The sequence below is a fragment of the Phaethon aethereus genome, assembly GCF_964289735.1.
Source record: "Phaethon aethereus genome assembly, chromosome: 15".
Taxonomy (NCBI): domain Eukaryota; kingdom Metazoa; phylum Chordata; class Aves; order Phaethontiformes; family Phaethontidae; genus Phaethon; species Phaethon aethereus.
The window spans coordinates 11,083,870-11,105,889 of NC_138591.1; the positions used below are offsets into that span (position 1 = coordinate 11,083,870).

General features: G+C 37.1%; 1 protein-coding gene across 1 annotated transcript in view; it reads left to right on the top strand.

Moving 5' to 3' along the window:
* The window catches only part of SNX29 (sorting nexin 29), a gene marked incomplete at both ends in the record, with an annotated part of 138,310 nt that extends 116,504 nt beyond the window's left edge, over positions 1 to 21,806 (top strand). Inside the window, one exon of the mRNA XM_082006780.1 lies at positions 21,677 to 21,806. Within this exon, the coding sequence (XP_081862906.1) occupies positions 21,677 to 21,806 (130 nt within the window). The remainder of the gene's footprint in view (positions 1 to 21,676) is intronic.
* Between the last annotated feature and the right edge of the window lie 214 nt (positions 21,807 to 22,020).

The window sequence follows — 22,020 nt, forward strand, 5'->3', positions numbered from 1 at the left end:
ATGTTGTATATTTTTTTCCCAGCAGTTGGTCTTATTAAAAGAAATGTGCCAGCAGTGCCCAATGCAAATAGGTTTTATTCAGGTGAAAGAATCTGTTTTATGTGCATGTCTCTGACTCCTTCCTGCCTGTTTTCTTGCTTTTGCTCGCGCTTTCTTGCTCTCACTTGCATTTTCTCAGTCTTTCACTTTTAAGGCAGTACTGACCCAGAAGTGTTTCTGTGTTCAGTATAAATACAATTGAAAACATTTTCTCCTGCAAATTATGGGTAATAGCAAAAGTATTACAGAAACACATCCTTCTAAACTGGCCCTAATGAAACACCTCAGTGTTGTATTGTTCCAGGACTAAGACACCTCAAAGAAAAGATGTTTGTAATTTGTTTGCCTTGGTGTGATGTCAATAAAACCTGTATGTCATGCAGCAGCTCCATAATACTGAAGGATTTATGTATTTATTGCCTTGAGTCTTGCCATTAAAAGAAAAAAATCATCTTCACTTTTAAATAGTATGACTGTTACACGGATTACCAGCTCAATAAAGACAGTGAAACTTGCTCTGCAAAGTAAATTGCTACGCATTGTTCAACAGGCCTCACAAATACGTATTTATGAGCGTATTTCCAACAAGTAGATTTTTGTCATGCTTCTTTGCATTCAAAGTGACCTTTACAGTGCTTACAGAGAACAATAATTTAGTGTATACTCTACTAGAATTGAATACTCTTCAGTCATCATTGGAAGCATTTGAAGGCTTGTGATCTTTTACAGTTGCCTCAGAATAAATTCTTGTTTAATGCTGCCTGAGAAAAGAAGAATGTTAAAACAGGCAATACTGATATTTTGTGTCTAAACTTGTTGAAACAAATGAGGCAGAGGATATGGTATGGTATTTCTTTTACATGTGTAGAAATGTACAAGAAATACTCTCTATTGCATGGTTTAAAAGAATGCCGCAAAAATTTAAAGCAAGTAGATTGACAGTAACAGTCAAATAGCACTTTAAATGTTGCTATTGGTAGCTGATTGGTATATATCAGTTTCCTTTATAAACACACTACTTATAAAGCTCTGAAACAAATGGAGATTATGTTGAACAAACCCATCTTCAATGTTACAGCAAACTTCAGTGCTTGTACAAAATGAGCTTTTCATTGTATTGTGCATTTTCTGATGTGTCTATTTCCATCTGTCTTTTGCAAATAATAAAAATGGCTCTATAAGAATTAGTGAAAATGCCAAGTTCCCTACCATGAAAATACGACATTGTTAATTTACCTAATCTTTTTTCATTTAACACCTTTATAACATGCAGAAAAAGTTTAATGTCACTTTGAGTCCCTCTTATTACTCCTGATTACACATGGTTCCCAGTTTGTACAAGGCAATTATTTTGCATAACCATTTTTCTTAGTCTAGGCAACTTGGGTTGAGATGGGATGCTGGTCAGTTTAACTAAGGAACTGGTTGGATCAAGATGCTTTTGAATTTTTTTTTTTTTTTTTTTTTTTTGGGGCCCTGGGAATTGCACTTTCTGTCATTCTTCCCCCAGTTAACAACAGGCTTACTAATGAAAGATCATGGTGAGAGAAAAGTTGTTCTTAGTAGCATTTACTTCCTCCTTTTTGTCTTGCTCTTTTACTGCTTGCTAAAAAACTCAGCAGGTCTTTAACAAGAGACAGATTTTCTAAACTGTGCAGTTTATGTCCCTAACATGCTTAACTTGTAGCAGTGCAAGAAGAGGGTAAGATTTTTCTCACAAAAGAACACGCAGCCAGTTAAAGCTTTGTGTCATTACAGCAGCGATCCTGTTTCCTTGGTAACAAGCAAGTCACATGCACTCGCTTCCTAAAAAGTGAACTCTTTATATATTTTGGCATTCTGTACTACAGCAGGTGTTTCTGAAATTAGTAGCAAAGAATGGGCTCTAGGCCCAGTAAAGAAAGTTTCAATTTTGAGGCTGGGCAAAATAGGGAGTATTTTGTATTTGTAATTCTCTACTTTGCAAGTAACATAAAATTAAACCAGAAAAGAGACTTGCAAAAATATAATTTCCATCTCTGCCACCCCTGTTTTTCTGTCTTACAGTTCTCAGCTCTTATTTTAAATTCACATTTCTGTCAATGAGTTAGTAATATAACAACAAATTGTAATGCTGGGTCCTCAAAAGTACAGATTAACTTACACCAATAAAGTCAAATCTTTAATGTGTTTCAGAATTAAATCAAAACAGCTGAGATTTTACATTATCTTGAATAAACACAATATAGTTGGAAGACTGGTGCATTTGAGCACCAGTTCTTGATATCCAGCAATGGGTAGTCAGAGGTAGGAAAAATGTTGCATAATAGTTGTGTCTCACTTCTGTAACTGACTGTCACTCATAAGACTCTCTACCACCTTTCCTGTGTTTGAAAATTCATGCTTCCGTGGCTTGTATCTTTTTTTGAGAAACAGGCTTCTTTCTGCTTCCTGTGGTTGGAAAGTTTAGTCCTTCCTTGAAGGTCAGGTTGTGGTTTTTTCCTGAGTTCTAGTGGCAGCAGTGACAAAGGAGCCCCACTCCTTTGAAGTCTAGTTGTAAAAAACTCGATTAGCTCTCCATTTTCTCTGCTTGGATTTCTACAGCGAACATTAGCCTTGTAACTGAGAATAATGCTGGTCAAGACTATAAATTGTAAAATATAAGATATAACTACCATCAATTTCCAAATATATCTTACACAGATATGTAGTCAATTTACAGAGCAAGACAGATGTTCAAAAATAAATGTGGAGATCACTTGTTATTTTAGTAGAAGAGCTAACTAGTAAGTTTTTAGGCATCCAGCCATTGCACTGAGAGAACATATAAAACCTTTTGCAGAGTTCTATAGCTCAGAGTCTAAATGTGAATCAACCCGTTTTCTATTGCCCATCCACAAAACCACATCATTCCTATCAGTATACATACTGCATATTCCCCTAACTGGAATGTATTTGCCAAGGTGGACTTGGTTAGCTAAATCATAAACTATTTCTAATTATAAACACACACAAAAAAAATCTTACTTCCATTTTGTCCATACCTAATTCATAAACAATAGATGTAATATTCTTTAAAGCTCCTTATGCCAGTTTTGAATCCGGAACAAATGCTTGCATCCTAGCTATGAAAAATGGAATACTAGAAATGCTAATATAATTACATGTACAGTACTTCAAAGTATCATCCTCATTCTTGATAGCAAGAAAGCAATTTACTATGGAATAAGGTATCGAACAATCGGTTTATCTTCTTTTGCTTTTAGCAATGTTGGCAGCCATCTTGAAACCTTTTCTTTGTAATGTGGCATGATTTCCTAAGTGAATACCAAGAACAAAGTTGTTCTTGTCAGCCTAGCCACAGGATAGCTTTACCTGCCATTCAAATACAGAATTAATGTATGTTTCTGTAAGCATTGTAGTTTTGTACCAATATGCTCACTTTGCCCTCTTTTACTGTCTATTAGCACTGGTTAATATATTTAATTAATGACATAGAGGAACAGAATTTAACCCAAGAAGGTCTCTTTATCATAATATATTAGTGTGTGCAGCACAGTGTCTAGGTTCTAGTTTAAATTAATTTGACTACAGTTTATAAAACCAGAAAATTCCAGATTGCAACAGTAGACAGTTGTTCACTGGAGCTGTTCTTTTAGCTGGAGCGACTTGTGCAGTAAGAACTTTCAGGTGAGGCTTTCAGCCTGGAGAAGTGTACTAAAAATGCCTTAAACTGGTAGTTTTCACAAAATATATTTCGGAAGGTAGAACAGAATAAAAATGTGTCAAAGACTCAGTAGGATTTACTCACAAAGCTTGGGTAGTCCAGTGTTGCGCTCATATTGAGGTCTGGGTGGTTGAAAACCTGGGAGAGTCAACAGGGAGTTAAGGTCTCTGTTGTAATAAAGAAAACGTGAAATGAGGGCAAACTGAAATATAAAGTAGGTGAATTGATTTGAAAGAGATAACTTGATGTGTAGGTTAATGCAGGAGAGAATTTGTTTAGATGGGGAGCTGTGAGAATGACATGACTTCTGGGCAACAGAGGTTTGACTCAGCTGTGTAGAATTAACTCAGCACAGGACTTTGAGAGAAGAATTAGGCATAAAGATAAGCAAACAATAGCTGTGAAAGCACTGGGTAGTACACTGTGTTGTGGCTGTTGATGTGAATTAAAGAAAAAAAAAACTGGAGAAAGTGGGGAATAAGAGAATAAATTAGTAGAGTAAGAGTAGAGGAGCACTACAAAAAGTAACAGAAGCAAGAGACTGAATGAGGCAGTTTGGACTCAATGAAGAGAATGTATGCAGAAATCAGGTGAAAAAGGAAGATGGTGGGAAAGAATGAAAAGAAGGAAACACGAAAACACTCCCTCATAGGGGATATATATTCCTTTACTGGATTTTGTGCACACAGGAAAGAAGACATTTCATTAGAAGTGACTGGGATTTGCTTTCACTTATTGAAACAGCAATGGTAGCTGAAATAGCAACATAGGAAGAGGTCCACCATAAACACTATGTAAATGGTATTTTGTGTTTCCTTTTAAAATAAGCCTTGGAAAAAATACACATAGGTGATTCAGGTATTTTAAAAGATTCTTATTGGGTATGAAGATTCAACTCCACCTAGGGTCTTGGTATGAGAAGGTCTGGTGCAATGAATATTCTGCATTCAGTTAGCCCATGTATGGAACAAAGTAAATGAATGGCAAGAAGAGATTCCTCTACTTTATAGGTCTGCCCAGCTTGGCGGTCATTCAGTGTGCCTGTGCTCTGGGACAAAACTTTTTCTTCCTTTAATCCTCAGATCTATAAGCTCCCATTCTCTCCTTCTCATATCCTGAATATATTTTTGCAAAGTGCCTTTTCTCTTCACCTAGCAAATAACTTCTTTTAACGAAGGAATGACAGGTTTTTAAGCTGCTAATTTTATAAGGATAATCCTTGTTTTTTTTCAGAATATCGTCCTTGTTACAGCCGGGACAAATAATATTCATTGATAGCAGTTAAACATGACTTAACTCACATTTAAGTTTCATACCTCTAGTTTTAACTCTTTTCCAGTGGTATTAAACATATCCTGAATGTACAAACTGAGCTGAGAGTTAATGAGATTATAGCATCACCAGTAATGGGCAACTTAAAGCTACGCTGTTGAACTGAGTTTTATTCAGACTATTTGAAGTTCTTTTTATTTAATGTTTGTTTGCCTCCAATGAAGAAGATACTTTTGTATTTAACTAAAAATTAAGATTCTTAAAATGCTGCCATGCATATTTTAGGCTTCAGCATAACTCAGGATGTCTAGATGGAATATTCCACTTTTTTTTTACTATTAGAAACATGGAAAATGCACAAGTAAATGTCTTCTATCTTCTGTAACTTCATTGTCTGTATACTTTTAAATCAATTTTTGCTCATGTAAGCATTCAGAAGATTCTAAGGTAATTTATATGTTGATTTTTTTGTTTCCATGCAGCAGTATATATACGCTACTCATCCTGAAACCTTAGAATCCATATCCATATTTCCTCAGTAATTGTGACCGTATTTGTATCTCTGATTCATTGCAGTATTCTGTTAGTCTTTCAGTTGTGTGCACTGCTCAGCCTGTGCACGTTGCATAGCTCAGCCAGGCTTGCCCAAAGCCTCAAAGTCTGCTTGTCAACTCAATTTACTGGTCTTTCTTTGTTAAATTATGTTTTACTGCAAGCTTTAGATAGGTGTGTTCTCAGTTCATCAGGTTCTGCTGTGGACTAATATGCTATTTGTATTGCATTTGTCTCCAGGTGGAATGCTATAGTGTTATACTTAAATCTTGGATAAAACAAATGCATGGTTTAGTTCTCATACAAAATGATAATTGAGAGTTGCAAAGTATAACCATGAAAATAGTAAAATACAAAACAATGTACGTAAGTGCTTTCCATTAACATCCTAGTCTGCATCTGATTACTAACAATTGTAAAATAATGACATTTGAAATTTTTAAATTTGGAAGAGATTGGCATCTCTACAGGACTGATAGAAACTTTCCTTGTAAGCATGTGGAACATATTTCTACTTAATAGCTGTGAAATCTTACAGGGCATTTACTTTCTTCCTTCCCTTCAAATAACAGTAATTATCAAAGTCTCAGATTTTTTTTGGTGTTCATTAACGATTATACATGATTTGTAAAGGAAGCTAAGTCTAATACTCTTGTTTGCAATTGTCTAGTTATTTCTTTTTACAATGGAAAACGGTTTCTGGCATGAGTACTTGAGCACGATTCATTTAAAAAAATTGCTCCAATAATATACCTAATTTAATGAAAAAGGGTTTTATTCTATATATATTTTCCTAAATTCTCTAGTAAATGAGACGAGATACGTCTGGACTCTTCTGTTTCCTAGTTATCCTCTCTGTCCATAACAATTTGCCCCATTATTCTGCTGAAGCTGACTTTTCCAGAGGAGGAGAGCACAAAGGAGTTTGGAACTCACGCAATCAATAGTTGAGAATGTGCTAAAATGTTGGAATTGTAAGCAAGTGCAGATGCGTAAATGTTTTTGCTGTCCGTACTGTATGATGGTGTCTACCTTCCAACATGTGGGAGATCTCATGCTTTAAACTACCAAAGCTGTATCTTTGTGTTGCTTTTAAATCGAAGTCCTAAATATTAATATAATGCTTTAAAATAGGCACAAAATTTTCAATATAAAAGGTCTACAAACATACATAATATTATGCTACATCCTAATACATATTTTTATGTAGCATCCAAGTCATCAGAGAGCACCAGACTGGCCAAAAAAATCAAAGTGAATATTTTTATTTGATATGAAGGTGATTTTTTTTTCTCGGCATAATTTTTTAAAATGATGAGCAGGTGAGAATACACTAAATTGTCTCTATAATGACAGTTACTAGAATGAATACGTAATGGTAAATGTGGATGATAAGAGCAATTTATTGCATGGTTGTTCAGGACTGTTTTGGGTACCTCGCTGCTTCATGTGTCACGTGTACACCCCACAGATACCTCTGATATATCCGAATAATATTATTTTCACAAAATGTGCCCTTCTTGAGCCAGGTTCCTGCCCAATAAGTTACATTACAGAATCACAGAATCACTGAGGTTGGAAAGGACCTTCAAGATCATCAAGTCCAACCATTTATCCAGCGCCACCGTGTCCCCTAAACCATGTCCTGAAGCGCCACATCCACACGTTTTTGAACATTGCCAGAGATGGTGACTCCACCACCTCCCTGGGCAGCCTGTTCTAATGCTTGACCACCCTCTTGGTTCCAATCTAAACCTCCCCTGGCACACCTTGAGACTATTTCCTCTCGTCCTATCACTAGTTAGTTGGGAGAAGAGACCAACACCCTCATCGCCACAACCCCCTTTCAGGTAGTTGTAGAGAGAGATAAGGTCTCCCCTCAGCCTCCTCTTCTCCAGACTAAACAACCCCAGTTCCCTCAGCCGCTCCTCATAAGACTTGTGCTCCAGACCCCTCACTGGCTTCGTTGCCCTTCTCTGGACACGCTCCAGCACCTCAGCATCCTTCTTGTAGTGAGGGGCCCAAAAGTACTCGAGGTGTGGCCTCACCAGTGCCGAGTACAGGGGCACAATCACTTCCCTACTCCCGCTGGCCACACTATTTCTGATACAGGCCAGGATGCTGTTGGCCTTCTTGGCCACCTGGGCACACTGCCGGCTCATGTTCAGCCGGCTGTCAACCAGCACCCCCAGGTCCCTTTCCGCTGGGCACCTCTCCAGCCACTCCTCCCCAAGTTTGTAGCGTTGCATGGGGTTGTTGTGGCCAAAGTGCAGGACCCTGCACTTGGCCTTATTAAACCTCATACAGTTGACCTCTGCCCATCGATCCAGCCTGTCCAGATCCCTCTGCAGAGCCCTCCTACCCTCCAGCAGATCAACACTCCCACCCAACTTGGTGTCATCTGCAAACTTACTGAGGGAGCACTTGATCCCCTCATCCAGATCATCTATAAAGATATTGAACAAGACCGGCCCCAGAACCGAGCCCTGGGGAACACCGCTTGTAACTGGCCACCAACTGGATTTAACGCTGTTCACCACGACTCTCTGGGCTCGGCCATCCAGCCAGTTCTTTACCCAGCGAAGAATAAACCTGTCTAAGCCACAAGCTGCCAGTTTCTCCAGGAGAATGCTGTGGGAGATGCTGTCAAAGGCTTTACTAAAGTCCAGGTAGACAACGTCCACAGTCTTTCCCTCATCCACTAGGCGGGTCACCTGGTCATAGAAGGAAATTAGGTTGGTCAAGCAGGACCAGCCTTTCATGAACCCATGCTGGCTGGGCCTGATCCCTTGGTTGCCCTGCACATGGCCTGTGAACACTCTCAAGACGAACCGCTCCATGATCTTCCCTGGTACGGAGGTCAGGCTGACAGGCCTGTAGTTCCCAGGATCCTCCTTCCAGCCTTTCTTGTAGATGGGCGTCACATTGGCAAGCCTCCAGTCTTCTGGGACCTCCCCTGTTAACCAGGACTGCTGATAAATGATGGAGAGTGGCTTGGCAAGCTCCTCCGCCAGCTCTCTCAGTACTCTCGGGTGGATCCCATCAGGTCCCATAGACTTGTGGGTGTCCAGGTGGCTTAACAGTTCCTTAACTGCTTCCTTCTGGATTATGGCTGAGTTATTGTGCTCTCCATCCCCATCTCCTAGCTCAGGTGGCTGAATACCCTGTGGATACCTGGACTGGCTATTAAAGACTGAGGCAAAGAAGGCGTTAAGTACCTCAGCCTTGTCCTCGTCCTTGGAGACTTACCTCTGTGTTAGTAGAATCTGATATCAGACTTCATGACAATTACAAACCTAAAGCATTGATAGCCACCTAATTACCCTTGTTTGTCATGGCAGTAATACTGTCAAAGAATATGAGTTAAACAAGACCACCCTTGCCCAAATCTACACTAATTCCCTGTAATGAAATTGTGGCTTTCAAAGCTTACTTTTTGGCCTACTAAATCCTGCAAAATTGTTTGTAATATTTATTCTACAGCTGCGCTTACACTAGCTGATCTATAATTGCTTGTTAAGTTTCTCTTTATGGAGATTATTTTAAGAAAATTGCCAGCTTCAGATATTCACAGTCAAATATCAGCATATGTAGCTGAAGATTGCATAACAGCTAGTTCAGGAGATACATTCTGGAGGACTTATAGGTAGGGGAAGGGAACCATCTGCAGGTCTCTTCCAAAACACTTCCTGGTGGTACACTTATTTTCTGTAAACTATTCATATAAACATGTTGTTTTGTAAGAAGCCATCTGGTCAGTCAGAGCAATATATGTGCAAGTGCAGATGGATATGAGAGCTCTGTGATCCATAACCCTTAGTTACCATTCATGATCTTCAAAACAATTACTTAGAAGAGACCCCTTTTGATGATGTGTTTATTCCACTGTGTACAGCAATAGCTTGAATGCTCCAAAATCTGATCTCTTTTCTGGAATGGCAGAGTACTGGAAAAGCCCATGGAATTTCCAGGAAGAGAAATTTTCAAAGTTACATTCTCCATACAGCTGAAAGCAGATTTCAGGTAGGTAGTGTAGCATGAGGTCTTGGAGTAGATGGGATTGTGTATTTCTTTGTTGACAAGTTCTCATAGCCCAAATCAATTTTAGTGAAATTTTTTTTTAATTAGAATTTAAAATGTACAGCTGAAGAGGGAAGTATTTATTTAAATATATGTTCACAAAATGAATGGAAAGCGATTAATGGAACTGAATCCCCTCCCCAAATATAATATTATATATTATATATTTATATTTATATTTATATTGTATTTCTAATGTATTTGGAAGTTGAGTACCATGCAACTGTGGCACTTTAAGAGGTTTTTGAAGCCACGGTATTCTAACAAAGGGTGAAGTTATTTCTACTGACTTTCTCTGATGTATTGAAAGGAACTTAAGGGCTTCTGACTGACTTTAACCAGTCTGCCTGGCAAAATATATCACTTAAAAGTACAGTAACCTGGCCTGGGTGACGTGACCTGGACAAAACTCAGTCTGGAGATCCATGAGAAGTTCAAATCTCTACTTCATATAGAGTCATGAAGCTGGTAGACACAGTTTGTAACAGGTAACTTCAGGTACGAACAACAGTGCCTTAAATTTGAAGTGTATGATCAAGAGAAAGTCTTTGACTTGCCATTTTCAGCTTGAATTCTATTAAAAGAGAAGCTTGGTAAGATATTTGCCAACAATGCAGACCATCTAAAAAATAATTTTTAATCCAAGACTTTCTAAAATGTAGAAGAATGGAAGAAATCACAGACCAGTAAGTGTGTATTCAATATACAAAGGCCCCACTCTCCAGTGAGAGCATGATTTAGTGGATTTATTGTTTAGGAACCACAGTCTGAGTAACATGACCTAACAGGTTAGCTGTATCACCTGGTAGTCAGGGCAGTAGACCTGTGTTTTCTCTTCAGTTCCCCAACACCCATTATCTCATCACCAAATTGTCTTTCTGATACTGTGAAATTTAAAATTATATTTTTTCAAGATATCTGATGAGGAAAAAACAACAAACAGTTCCTGTAAGTCACTGCATGCTTTCATTTCCTACTGATGAGAGTCACAGTGGGGCACAGCAAGCATCAGTCAGGCACTGTTTCTGTTCTGTAGCCCATAGATCAGGCCTTTGTGCAGACGTAATCACTCTAGATTAAGGAAAGGGTCCTTTTCATATTGGCTGGTTCTGTGACATTTGCAAATATTTTTGGCACAGGATGGCATTTGCAAACAGTTTTGGCATAGTGTATTTATGTAATCCATTGTCAGAAATATCGCAACCTGAGCTCTGAAACATGAGTTTATGATGTTTGCTACAGACCTCCTGAAATGTCAATGGCTCAGTTCAATTGCCCATGAGATATCTGTTAGGGAGGAAAAAAAAAGGGCGGAGGTGGAATAAGTATTGAAAATACACTGTTCTTTAAACCAGAATGTGTGTGTGTAAATATGTATGTAAATTTTACATAATTACTAGAATGGCAGATGTTTTAAAAAATTTGCTAGTGAAACAACATGACTTTAAAATTTTTTTTCTTCATGTAATTGTTAGATTTTTTGAGTATTGCAAGAAAAACTGTTCTATAGTGCTCATTTCACTGGGAATAAAACCAAAGATTAAGTACTTTTCCACAGTGGAAAAGATTTTGCGGAGTGAAAGAAGCTTTGCTAAGAGATGGATATATAAGCTTTATTCTTTCTCTTAGCATATGAAACAGTAAGGAATACTCATGAAAACGTAGTTTAGAAAAATCTGTTTATGAGAATTATATTGCAGTCTTCCAGTGCTTATTCATACTCCTTTCTGTGCAACACTGACAGTAGTGGATAAATGGATGCATCCATTCAAATACATGAAGCAAATAATCTTCATACATACTTGTGTATGTACTTGGCTTTAATCCAGACCATAACAAGTTTGTTTATGCCTAACTGCACAGTTTTTCAAAAAGAGGTGGGTTATTTCTTTTCCACATTTGAACTTGTATTGAAAAATGTTTCAGCAGCCATCAGTTTCTCATGTGAAAACAGCATGAATTAGCTACAGGCCATCACTGAATTTCAAAACATCCTACAGAAGCTTTGTTCCTTGGTTTTGTTGATCTGCCAGCTATAAACAGAGTCCATTCAATTCTGCTGTATATCAGATGCTATTTTTGTGGTGTATTTTTAATATGTTTGGCACTTCTGTGGTGATAGCAGAATCCATGAACAGTTAGCTGAATGATTCTAGAATTACTTGGTGTAATTATAGACACTCATCTATTAATAACAAAAAGTAATGGTATGCATGCATACTTCCTTGCTGTATCACTTCACCTCATTAACAAATGAGTAAAGAAAGTGATTGTTTTTAACGAATATTTAGACCGCGTCAGAGGTCTCCAAATACATTCTCTGTAGGTACAAATGAGACCAAGTGTCAGTTCAGAAAAGCAAAATGACCTAACTGTTGAGGTCTATGCAGAAATAACAGAGGTAGCTTCATCGCATAGTTCTGGTTCATCTGCAGCATGCAGAGATTGCACAGATACCCTTCATGCTTGTTCCACTTACTGTTTCAGTATGGCCCTAACCTGGCACAACATGACTGAAGTACTTTGCACGTTTACAACATAGGTCTACGTATAACAACAAGCTATTCATGTCTATGATGATGTAGGCAGAATAGCTGCAGATTTCCTAATGCAGATCTGCTTTATAGCAAAAAGGGCTTCTTCAGTTTACTCTTCTTAAAATAACCCAATTTCAGACAGAAATTACAGGAGGGATTTGTACTGGGATGGCTGCTGCCACCGTCCCCAAGAGCAGACCAGAGTAATTTTTCTTCAGATCTTCACATATTAATTACACAGTCCCCCAGAGTTTGATTACCAACAGCAGTATGAAGGTTTATTTTTACATTAAGATTTTAAAAGTGTAACACAATTACACTTAAGAGTTTGTTAAAACACATGATATGTGGTAAGAAGAAGAACCCCTAATAATGTGGGTCTGCAGGGATTGCTGTTCACTGCAGAAAGTGTGAGAAATCTGTGCCTTGTAAACAGCTTGCATAATATTGCTTAATTTTGCAACTGCAGAATGAGCCAAAGAGCCTGCTTCTTACTATTCCATGTCTATTTTAACTCTGAAATCTTGTTTCTGAAATTCTATTCTAACCTTTAAGAACTCATAAATTAATTCTTTATAAGAGATTTATTAGTCTTAATACAGTTTCTGAGCAAGTCATAAATATACTGAACAGCTCTGAATGTCTGGCTCCTTTACAAATCTTTCAGTAGAAGACTCCTACATATAAAAGAGATAAATCCCAAAGCAGTAGCTATTGAGAATAGCTAGGTATGACCAAAGGGAAATAAAATGGGGCTGGTTTGCATTGTCAGGCAGACTGAATATTTGATCATATTTTTACTGTTAGTGTTACAGCTGAGTCCAATGCATCTAAACCCTGAAGACTCCAACAAAACCCAGTGCTCAGCTTTTTCTACGAATAGGGCAGCTGTATGTGTAAGATCAAAAATGCTTCATGTCTAACTGTAGAGCTGTTGTTGCTGCAGACAAGCTGATGTATATCACCTATGCACCTATGTAAGGCATAAATAGTCTTCACGTTGCATCAGCATAGTCCTTTGCTTTTCAGGCCTGTACAGTAATATTGCAAGGAGAAACTGTAGGCACATGCTCTATATGGTGTCTTCCAAGACTCTTCTCCTGCTGCTTGCAAAGCAGAACTACCCTAACAAAGATAAAATTCTGCATCATTTTACTGCCTTCTGGTACCATATACATTCATGTGTAGTACTGACATGTACATACAGATGCTTCCTTGATCCATTTCTAAACCAGGGAAAGTGATACCTCAGCAGCTTTCGCAGTTACCGTTTAGTTCAAAATTTTTGCAGAGCCAAAAAATGTCTTATATCAAGGTTGGCTAGTCTTCCGAACACCAAAATTTTAATGTGGCCAAAAGCCACAAAGTGCAAACAGACAAGGAGAGGAGGAGCTTCCTGGGGAGTTCATAGGTAAAAGATGGAAGTGCCTTTTTTGTGATCTTTGTGAACTTCCTTATGGGATAAAACTCAGCTGGGCTGCAGAAGCAGATACTTTGGGTAGCAGCAGCAGCCATTGACAGGCTTCTCTGTGTAGCTGAGAACTGAGAACATTCAGCAGCTCCCAAGCCGCCCAGTTGCCAGGCATGCAACTCCAGTGCTGGAGTTGCATTTAAATAGCTGCCAGCTATATGACAGTCACAGCTGATCACCGTTGTCCTAAACTGATTTTTCTGTAATATTCTGGCAAGGAGCAAGCTTATTGCAAATTTTAATTTTAAATTCATTGGCAAAGTTGTATCTGCTTTAGAGAGGGACCAAGATGATATGCTTTTTAAAGATTCTAAGTCTGATGATACCTGGAGCACTGACCACAGATTTCAGGAGCTCACGGCCCAGCAATGTATTGTGCATGTAACTCCTGCTGGAGTTGGTAGCAAATTTTGCTTCCTGTTAGCCCCATGTGGAATCGTAATTAAAAAAAAAAAAAAAAAAAAGAATCAGCCTATCTTTATCATTGCCATTTTCTTACAGAGAAAATGATAACATCTGACTAAACAGAAAACATGATTTTGGTTGCCGATTACTGTGGTATTCTTTTTGCTGGCCAGCCTAATGCTTGTTTAATTTCTGTCTAATCCATCAATAATGTTGCATCCCAAGCTGGCTCCCTTAGTAATTTTCTGGGCAATGTCATACCTTTGGTTAGCTTCCCTTTCTGTCTTGGAATAAATGTAAACATTAGTCCTTGTCTTCATTACCAAGAAAAAAGTCAGCATTTCCCTTGTTATTCTGCTGACAGTACTCAATTTTGTACTTTATTTACATATTTTCCCATCTTGATTACCTTTGTTTATTTGGAAAGTATAAATAGTCTCAACTCTCTGTGATTATTTTTTGATGTGCAGGTGCACTATTTTCTATGTGCTCTCCAACTGAATTTGAAATTTAAAATTTTTTTTTTTTTTTTTTTAGCCTAGGGAAACTAAAAATAATAGGCTAAAATTAAGAACAATGTAAAAGCTCCCAGAGGTTGAGATCAAGATTGACATTTTTGAGTTTTTAGGTCATGGATCACTATTAGTATCAAGCTCATGATTGCAGTGCAGTAAGTTGCCCTTAGTATTTAAAAAATAAAAACAAAACACAGAAAGAGTGATTGCTATAAAGCACTGTTCTTCACTTTTATTATTGCTAACATATTTTCCAGAAAAGAGTCATGATTCTGCAGCATGTTTTTAAGTTTGTTCATTTTTTCACATTCATAGCTATTATTGTTAACATGACATTCATTGAAATCTGGATCTGCCCCTGAGGAGGGTCATGTCAGCTCTCTTCTGCCTTGTTGCATATGTTAATACATGCTGTAATCTTCATGAGAAATGAAGATACTTGAGAGGAGATCAGCTGATACCTCTTAACTTGATGGAGCAATTAAAACTCAAGCACTTGCTTGGAAGATCAAAACAACATGTTTTGATCACAACTTTTCTTTATGATTCTATTTGCTTTTATGGTAATTTTAAAAGAAGGGTTTTGTTATTAAAAATAAAATAATGATGGTAATTGTGCAGGTTGTTTTTTATGATGGGCAGTTTACTTGAAAAACTCAAAGCAAAGACAGCTAAGTTGCATTATTCCCATGGAGACTATTTAAACTGTGTTGAAAAGTGTAAATGCTACTGCTTGTGGGCAGATACTCTTGCTTGGCTTCATTTGGAGCAAAGAAGAGTCGAGGAGCATGGAGAGAACAAAGCCTCTTAACAGGGAAACAGCAGATGACTAGCTACACCAGGGCCATTACCCCCAGCTCAGAACTAAAGCACCAACAGCTGTTTGCTCCCTGAGCAAATAGAAATGTCGGTGGCACATTTCCAGAACAGGAGACTGGTAGCTGTGCTGCATTACTCAAGAAACTGAATTGTGTGGCGTTGAAGGTTAAAAGTCAGACATGGTGAATTAAGGCGGGAATATACAACAAGTTTTTAATTTAAATTAGTCTAAGTACATTAGTGAGCTCAGTATCATGTAAATGATAGGGATGAAGAGGTAGGAAGAAATGTTTTAAGCTTTCAAAATTATCTTCTCTCTGATACTGGCAAAATTAGGCCAATGAGAGGAGATGGTAAATCTTTCTTTTTTTTCCTCACCACTTGGCATGAAAGGTGGTCGATTTCTTGCATTTTTTTGTTCTATGTAAACTAGAGGTGAGTAGCTCACAAATGTTAATATATAACTCCTTTTGCTGTCTTCTCATACGCTGGTGTCTTGAGAACACACTTTTCTGTAAACTCCTTCTGTTGTTACTTCCAATGCCAATCCTATTGATTATGGGCTGTTTAAAAGCTAATTTGGTAATCAAAGTTGTCTTCATTCCATGTCATTTTTGTGTGCAAACAACTTGTGAATATGGAGGAGGAAGTGCCTGGCTAGTCACCGTAATGCACTGCTGTCTCAGCACACTGAAATTGCTACTTGTCAAATGAGAGTTTTACTCCTTTTATTTTCACATATATCATGCATTGTGAATCCTGATGCACGTCTTCTGGTTTTAGTTACCTCAATATTTTCAATAAAAATGTATCCTAGATCTGTCTCTGCTTTCCTTAAAGATGATAATTACAGTACTAGCAGGAAAAAATAAATCCAGGTATTCACTGAACACAGTTCTTCTGAAAGCAAATCCTACATTTTGTTACTATATAAACAACCTTGGAACATGTTCTACTTCTGAACTGTTTGCTCATTAAATTACCTATCGCTGAGAAGTGGTAGATTATACTGCTTACACAAATTCAGCTAACCCCCAACAGAGTAGAATGTTTGTGATTCCTAGATGGAAATGGAATAGCCAAACTTACTCCCTTTCAACTAATCATTGAAATACACAAAACAATTATATCAATTATAAATAAATAGTGTATTGTGGTGAACTTTTCCTTATCTGTGTATTTAGTGGTTTCTGGCTTTCTTGTTAGTTGTGAAGGGATCATTTGCATGAGTACTGTATTTATGCATGATGTTATTGCAGTGGGGGCACCACAAAAAATGGAAGGTAACCATTCCCAAATGCAGATGTCATGCATTAGAAAGCTAAGGAATAAAACTCTAGATATAAGTATTGCTCAGACGTAAACTAATGAAAGGTCATTTTTACAGGCTTCTGAGCATTTCCTGAATGAGAGTGTATTTTATCCAAAATTAATCGTAGATATTATTCATTTTATAGGTTATAACTAATGGATACTAAACATTTACTGTACAGTAACTGCCTTGTTATGCCAACTTGAAAGTCAAGCTAGTGGAAGAATAAAAAGATCTTATCAGAATTACATTACAGTGTCATGGTTTACAGAAGAATTCAGGTATCAATGCAGATGATGTTTATGAAGAATAATCTTCATGCTGGTTTGGAAACTGATTTGTAGCATGAGAACATTCAAGTTAGGATCATTCAAATTATAACAAATGGCAGCATGATTATGTGTTTGTAATTATTTCACAGCCAGAAGAGACTGAATACATCATTATGAATACTGTGTTCTGCTGTAGAAGTATGTATGTGGAAATAAAAGGAGCTGTATGTTAATAAAACAGTTGGATAGAACATTAGAATTAATGCTTTTAATTTCTTGGTCAATTCAGGTCTAATCTTGAAAGGAAATGATTATTCAGTTTTTAACCCGACAACTTTGCTTTAATGGTGTCTCCAGGATTTTCAATGTCCAAGTGTACTATAGAGAGATTATCTTACCCATATCTTTCTATCTCTTCTGTTAATAGCTGACTATTTAACCATCCCAACTCAGTCATTTGTATTAATAGATGAAGATCACTGTTTCTCATTAATAATTATGTCCCATTTCTACAAAATTGGGAGTGATGGCAGGACTGTGCCTCTAATTATTTTTACACTTCAGCAACTGGAAACAAGGATTTTACACAGATCACTGCAAAGCAGGAGTTACTAGAGTGTATAATACAATTTGATGAAGTTAGAGTTTTAGTTAATGCCACTAAACAGGTGTTTTAGCTGATTTTAATTGGCAGAAGAAGGTGCTGAGATATGTTGTATTGGTAAGTCAGAATTAGTGCTCATTTGTCTCGTAAGAATCTCTTAATATAGTATAGGCATGGTTTAATACTACCTTTCTGAGGAGGCTGTCTTCCTGAGTCCAGTTTACCACATTAAATATTGGTAAATTAGATTTTAAAAAAATACAGAAATAAGATTATTATCATGACAAAAATACTAAATTTAATATTAAATTAAGTCACCAAATTTATCTGCCAGCTGATGCTTTTCTTCATGAGGTATGTTGAATACAACTCAAACAAAACTAGAATCATGAATGTCTCCAGAGATGCATTTACACGTGAGAGAGAGGGGTAGAGTGAGCGAGATACAAAATCATGAGCTTTGCTGCACTCCCAAGATGTGCTTACTACTTCTGTTCTCCAATCTCTGGCTGGTACGAAAGTATTTCCAATGACAGACATCTTACACTATTTTTGTAAGAAACTTCTCTAATTTTATTCTGAAAAGTAGACAATGACATGGGAAATAAATTTATTCATGTAAATGTTGACCACGTCATCATACTGCAGTTCCATATGCTAAGTTTGTAAAGAAAAACACAAAATGCAGTTGACATTTTGATACATGGAGCAAGTGAAAGGTATGAATAAACTAGAAGCTGATTAAAAAGACCAGTTATTTTAAGCTATTTTCTATAGATGCACCTCAGGCAGAACTTGACACCAAGACAAAATCAATGAAACTGAATTGGTATCCAAACAAATGCTGGGCAGATCAATCAGGAATGCTTTAAAGCTAAACAATGACCTGGTGGAAAGAAGGAATTGATTGCCTCAGCAGGTTTTTTTTTTTCTTCAGAATGGGACAAGGTGAGAATGTAGACAGGAATTTGAGCCTTTAATACTTGGACATTCCAGGGCAATGCTTGGCAAGCATCTGGCTGCCTGCCAGACCCAGCCTAGAAAATTAAGTTAAGACTTCAGTATCTGAGAAGGTAATAGAATGAAAACAATAATGTTATATTAAAACTGAACAGGTGTAACTCAGGCAGATGTAGACTTAAAGACTAAGTGCTTACCACAGCTTCCAGCTGTTCTGGAAGAATTATTCTAGAATAGCTACTCCCTGGTTTAGATTTACATATTTTAAATTTATATTTTAGTCTGAGTAAAACTATCAACTATAGGTTAATAACTAACTCAACCCAAAAAAACTAGCCTAGAGACTGTTTTTACTGAATGAAACATAGGAGAGGATTTGCAAACATTGCATGTAGGTTTGCTTATTCCTTCCTCTGCAATCCCAAACACAGATTGGCAACATACATTCAGAACAAGTGTCCCTATTTCATCTTTGTGTGCATTTGCCAGAAATACCGACACGATCATTTTTTAGGGTCTTCATGCCTCTACCCAAGAGTTCATGGAATATCTGATCTGTTGAACTGTCAATAGGTTTAAAAAGATGTCTTATTTAGTGCCAGAGACTCTATAAGTATCGTTTGACCTGAAGGCCAGAACTAAATTATTAAATCTAGTAATAGGAGACAGAAGAGATGGGAGATTAATCTTTTCCTCCTACTTGATTACCATGCATTTTAGGGGTTGTTGGTAATTTTTTTTTCCAAATTTAGTAGTTAAACTTTCTGGGTGTTATTTGAAAGTCAGCATTTTAAGTGTAGAGTAAAAAGCTAGAGCTGAAACAGACAAGTAAGATGGCAAGATTTCTCATCAGGTTTTGGAGAAGGGAGGATGGAAAGGGGCTTAAGATACAGACTTTTAAATGTATGACTTTTTTTAACACTCTAAACTTTTTTCCCCATACCACATCTGTTTCCATGGAAGTTGATCAATTCCATTTCAGCTCCCATTTCCTTTTTCATGCTGGATGCACAAAGATCTAATTCTTCAGATATAAATTGGTTTCTGTAAACCTACATAGCATAGTGATTTCACTTAGAATTTGGATTGTCATTATAAAAATTAACTGAGACATTTAAGAAAAAAAACCTCTAATTTGGTTATTAGCTATAACTCATTCTGAAGTAACATCACTTAAAGTAGCAGAATTACTTGCAACTTTTTGTCCTTTGTTCACAGATATTGGTGTTCATGTAATTATCCTAAGATGGTCTTACTACCTTAGTCATGCCTATCACGGCAAACTGATATTAATTCATCTCTCTTCATTTTAGGGGAATTAACTTTGTACCTTTTGCTCTTTTTTCTTTGAATGTCATTTTTCCTCCAGAAGGGAAAAGTGTCTTCCCATTGGGCTGACTCTAATGTCATTTTGTGGACATGCCAGCAGGAGGAGCTTGTGTATTAAAATGTACTTTCAACAAAGCAATCACCAAATTACAGTAATTGCACATAACACTGTGCTTTCTTCTGCAACGTAAACTACCATGTATCAGTAAAGTAGCTGTCTGCCTGCCTGATAACACTTAAGTACTATCAGCAGTGGCCATCATGCTGGTAAATCAACCTATTTTAGATTGAGAAAAGCCCAATGAGGTGAAAATTTAATTTTATTCCATTGTATATTTGATATTTAGATGGTCTTATGTTTACATGTTCTGAAAAATATGTATTTGAACACAAAATTCACAGCCCACTGAAGCCAGTATCCCATACTCTATTTTACAAGCATTAGAGTATCAACACTGCATCGCTGCAGTTTTATAAATAGTATAAAAATAATGAGTAATGATATTCATGTTACTAAAAGAAATCCATGCTAATGAGCACAGCTGAAATTGGATTCACATGATCATAATTTTCTACAGCAACTTAGATAGCATTGCTGAGTTTCAAAATAAGAAATCATAGGACCAGAGTTGGAGTCCAATTATCCTTGGCTATCAAGAATTAATGACATATGCTAACTTAATTTTTAAAGTTTTTATTTTAGTGAGAAGAAAAATAAGGAATTAAAGATCTCACTTGTTAATCTGCTTATGAAAGGAGGATGTATACCACAGGTATACAGGCACTAAGATCTCTCCCATGTGGGTATTCAAAATGCTCGAGTGGAGCTTGAGTGTGCCTGTGCTTTTGCAGGGCTGTCTGACCGGTGAGGAAGGTTAGTCTGCTGGAAAAAGGGAACTACATAGAGTAAATTCAGTGATTGTTTTAAAATATATCTGTATTTGTTTAATCTGGCAAGAACTGCAGATAAGTTATTCCTCCCTTATGGACTTGTTAACGCACTCTGAAGATAGGTATTGTAAGTTGTGTGTTTTTTTTAACTTCTAAAAATAAGCTTGGCTTTGTGCGCGGTGTAATTTTATTGTCTAGCTGAGTTGCAAAATGCAAAATTTAGTTTTTTTAATTGATCTGTATGTAAGCAGTATAACTAAAAGCCATGTGGAGTCCTCTAAAAGAATGGCAAAAGTACAACGCTATCCCTTTATACTGTAGTTTTCCGAGGAGTCTATAGCCTCTGAATATCACCTAGGTAAGCTGGAATTTTCTGTTACTGCTTGTTGTTGAACTTAATGTACTTCTTCTCAGAGTCTTTTCCAAAAGGCTCAGTCATGTAAGATTATAGTCTGTTGTGGGTCAGAAGAGACGGAAGAATTCCCAACAGGGATGTATTACTAGTGTACTTCATCATGTAATGATACATCCATCCATAATTAGAGGATTGTTAAGTAGAGCATCATCCAAGCTCTTGTCTATTTTGCTTGCACTTTTATCACTTCCAAATGCTTTTCCCACCATTTCTGAACTGCAACTCACAGAGATACGCTTTTATCCTGTAATTTGCAATCTTCCATAAAGTATTGAAAGTTCTACTAGTTCTCATTTTTGAAAGAGCCCATTTTGTAATTCACACTTGAGATACCAGTAGAAAGAATGCAGTTCTGTGTAGTTGAAGATGTGTGCTGTACTTTGCAGTCATGTGCCAGGCTCTCATAACATCTGCTTTTTTCATGTTTGGAATAACTATGGAATAATTTACATATAACAAAAACTAGCTACTTCTGTCTTTATTTCTTGTCTTCCTAGTGATATTCCACCTTCTGGAGAACCAGTAAGCAAAAGCAATCGCTCGAGAGTGACCACACGCTTCCCCAAACTATCTCGTAGCCATCAGAGAGAGCCACGAAGCCTGGAACCTCAGAGTGGTGATCTTTGATGCTTTTTCGCAATTGTGAATACTGGCACCACATACTTTAAGTTGTCCTGTGATTCCTTCTTAGCCTGTATTTATAATTTTAGCTCCTGAAGAGACTACAGCTGCATCAACTTAAATCCTGAAAAGAGACATTCATTACTAAGGGTCATATCCTGATTAACTACTTTGGAAGGCAGTAATCACTTTCTCAAAAGAATATGAGGGCTCTTCCTGA